This window comes from Merops nubicus, unplaced genomic scaffold (genome assembly GCF_000691845.1).
Source record: "Merops nubicus isolate BGI_N331 unplaced genomic scaffold, ASM69184v1 scaffold37768, whole genome shotgun sequence".
Classification (NCBI taxonomy): Eukaryota; Metazoa; Chordata; class Aves; order Coraciiformes; family Meropidae; genus Merops; species Merops nubicus.
In genome coordinates this window covers 1-3800 of record NW_008628379.1, presented here as the reverse complement: position 1 = coordinate 3800, position 3800 = coordinate 1, and the positions used below count along the sequence as shown (strand labels likewise).

At 48.0% G+C, this 3800-nt stretch overlaps 1 protein-coding gene across 1 annotated transcript; it reads right to left on the bottom strand.

Moving 5' to 3' along the window:
• Positions 1-1835: 1835 nt before the first annotated feature.
• MKRN2OS (MKRN2 opposite strand) lies at positions 1836-3715 on the bottom strand (the record flags this gene model as incomplete). Its single annotated transcript, XM_008946631.1, has 3 exons — positions 1836-2148; positions 2370-2532; positions 3605-3715. Coding segments are annotated over 3 exons (587 nt in total), but the record flags the coding sequence as incomplete, so codon positions are not given.
• Positions 3716-3800: the final 85 nt, after the last annotated feature.

Below are 3800 nucleotides of genomic sequence, written 5' to 3'. Positions count from 1 at the left end.
GACTGGCCTATAGTTCCCTGGTTCATCTTCGTGGCCTCCTGTGGCCCTGCTCCACCAGGTCCATGTCCTTCTCATGTTGGGCCTCCAGGGCTGGACACAGTGTTCCAGGTGGGGTTACCAGAGTGGAATAGAGCCAGGAGGTTTAAGTATAGGCTGCACTGCATTTTAAGTACCGCTGCTTTACATCCAGGCCTTGGGATTGCATCTTATTGTCTCAACAACAGGCTTCCTTGCTTCACCAGGCTGTTAAGATCCTTTATTTCCCCCTGGCTCTGTGTTCGGAGAGAACACATTTGCTGCAACAGAGAGGACACATTACAGCTGGTGACAGTGCCACTGGTTTGGATTTTCTTTGTGCTGTTTTCATTCACTATAAAAGGGGAATTGGCTCCTGGTCACAGGAAATTTTCTAGGGCTGGTAAAAATTCCGTCAACCCAGACTGTTCCCACCAAACACAAACCCTGAGTCTTGTTCACTTACTCAGTTTAGACTGTAAAGACATGTCGTGAATACAGGAAACTATATACAGCTCGGAGTGGAAGATCTTCCAGGCTTTGCTTTCACTTCATACTCCTACTTGAAGGATGTAAAATGAAAATCCTGATTGCACAATAGCTTTTCCAAGCTGAACAGGGATGTACGTGTGGACTGTACGGGGCACGGGGCGTTATTTCTAGCTGCAGATCATGTGTCAGGACTGTTGTATCAACTTACATTAGGTAGTTGCACCATAGCACTGATACTTGCCATTGTATTTCTATTTTACCAATTAAAATCTAGTACTTGACTGAAATACAGGTTCAAATTCACTCAAATACCATAATTTCTTCTTGTAAGCCAAATCCTAGCTGAAGAATTCTGATTTGTGCTGGGAGTGGGTGCACAGGAGAGTGCCAACAGCAGCCAAATTGCACGTTTCAAGCAGGCTGTGGGTTTTTTTAATAAGCTCTTAAAGGAGCCAGGATGTAGAATTTGGCAAGAAGTGGAGGAACACAGTATGGTGTGTGCAGCCAGAGAGCCTTGGGGACAGGGTTAGTCCAGTTTGTGGAGGCAAAACTATAAACTCTAGCTCATGATGACTTTGCCTTTGAGAAGGTAGGACTGGCACCTAGGCTCAAACCAGCTTACTTTGCAGAAATTAGTAGATGGGAAAAAGATGGATTTTCTTCATCTAGACTGTAAGTAAAGCAAAACTGCCCAAAATGATGGGCTGCAGAATTTTGACCTCCACGTAGACTTCTGTGTAATGTGCAATAGGTAAAAGTGCTGTTGAAGGAAAGTTTTAACTCCAAGATAAATCTTCAGGAGTCTGTTACTTTTTACAGATACTAACATACAAGTAAATTATTATCTTTTAATACTAACCATACGTCTTGGTTTGAGGAATAAATGTGAAACATTTAAAGAATTGGTAAAGAAATATATCTGGATTTATTATATTTATTAGTAAAGGAAAGGAAAATAATTTTGCATGTAGTCAATCTGCATTAAGTCATGGATTTAATTTCAGCAGCACACAAGCACAAATTCCCTTTTTTTACCCACTCATCAGTAAACAAATGTGACAGGAAAAACTCACTTTGGTTTGCTACAGCTGAAGTTCCCACAGTTTGTTTGTTAATGCCCTTAATTACACAGCAGTTACCATGTCTGGCGTTGGGTGTCCCACAGAACAGAGCATACAGTGGATGCCAACAAAGCGTTTTACCACGTGAGCGGCTCCCACAGAAATCCTCTGCAGCATGCACAGTGTTTCTTGTCTCATCCAGTGCACAAAGTTGTTTCCAGGACTTACAGATTGTTTTAACTGTAGGTTTTAAATACACAGAGCAGATCACACCTCGTAAACCCCGAGATTTGGAGCCTGAAGACTTCGGTCCTTTTCCTCTTGTGTGCTGTGGGTGCTTTCATCCAGCAGCGCATCGTTTTCCTCACTGGTTTCTCTCTCTGGAAGGGGCACGATGTAGAAGTCGTTGGCAGCCAGCGCCTGATGCAGAGTCAGGTACCTGGAAGCTTTCCTCATCTGCGGGATCACAAACTTCTCTGTAAACTCCCTTTTGCTCAGCTGCCGTTTCCCTTGCGCCATCAGTATGCTGTTGATGAACGCCAGTGCAAACGTGTAGCAGTTGTGGGCCTGTTCTTCATACCTAGGAGAAACAGCTCGTTAGAGTTAGCATTGACCTGTTAATTACTGTGCATGGAGGAGTATTTGACTGGGTAAGGAAGCACGTGCTCTCCAAACACTTGCTTTCCCCTTTAATGCTGGTGCTGTTGCAAGTTGGAACTTTCCAGCTAGGATGCTACAAACTGCGAGACTCCAGACACACAGCTAAGAAATACTGCTGGGTCCAGCCTCCAAACCACATACCTGTGAGGCTGCCAGGCCTCTCCCACTGAGAATTCCTCCAGGAGCTCGTCCCACTGCTGCAGCAGCCCCACCATGCCTGGCTGGACCAGCGGGACGCTGACACACTGCTCCCAACCGGCGTGGTCTCTGCGGACGCCCTCCGCATCGTAATTATACACCACGCCTGGAACAGAGCAATGCCTGCGGCTGTGGGGGAGAAACGCAGCCCCTGCTTTCATCAAAAACCTGTTCTCCGTTTTACAGCATCATTTCAGGTGTCCTTCGACAATGAAAGCGACTCGACGACAGCCAGGCTTCTATTTAACCCCCCCAAATTACACCATCTTTATATTAAAATCTCAAGTGAGATTTTGCGGGGGGAGGGGGGAGGGGGCTGCTCTAGGAAAATCCAATGTGTTTTTTTTTAATGTGGCTTCTTAAAATTTTGGGGTTTTAATTAACAACTCCCTGACAGGAAGCTGGAGCCAGGTGGGGGTCAGGCTCTTCTCCCAAGGAAGAAGTGGCAGGACAAGAGGAAACAGCCTCAAGTTGTGCCATAGGGAGGTTTAAGTTGGACAGGAGGAACAATTTCTTTGCCACCAGGGTTGTCCAGGGCTGTCCCAGGCTGCCCAGGGCAGTGGTGGAGTCCCCATCCCTGGAGGGGTTTCCAAGCCGTGGAGATGCGGTGTGAGGGACATAGGTCAGTAGGGACCTGGCAGTGCTGGGGGAACGGTTGGACTTGATGATCTGGAAGATCTCTTCCAACCAGAACAATTCTATAATTCTATCTATTCCATTAATTAGGGGTATTTTTAGAAGTAGTAAAAAGGGTGTTCAAGACAGAATTTCCTGTAGCTTCCCTAAAGAACTAGGCTGTCTGACTTTTCCTCTCCCTGTGCCAGGAGCAGCAGCCACCTGCCAACTCCGTTCTGTGCAGCGTGAGGAGCAGTGTACAGCTTAGACTCCAAGCTCTGCATATCACCACTGCCAGAGGAGGTAAATTCCTGGACTCGAGACTTTTCGGATCTCTACACAATCCTCCTTGCGTGGTGACCAGCTGGGCTCCCAAGGCAGCCCGTGATCCTCAGATCTTTGGGCGTTGTTTTTATATACCGAGGTACCAGAAATGACCACGGAGGCGGCTCTGAAAGAACTCATTTTGGGTCACCTCAGCTGGAGGGGACAAAGCTGCCCGGGCCACAGGGCCGGGACGGAATGGGGGAGGAGTCTGTGAAGCGACCACAGGTGCTTTTTACCGCTGCTGTTGGTTATTCCGACGTGCAGGTCGGACCGCCCATCGTATCCTCTGAAAGAGAAAGCAGGGTGTCGGCGTCGGGGCCGAGCAGAGCTGCCCTCCCGGCACCGCCCTCGGGACGCGGCCGGGGAAGCAAAGCAGGGAAAGGGCGAGAAAGGCTCTGCCCTTCTCGACAACCGGATGGCGGCAGCCACGGG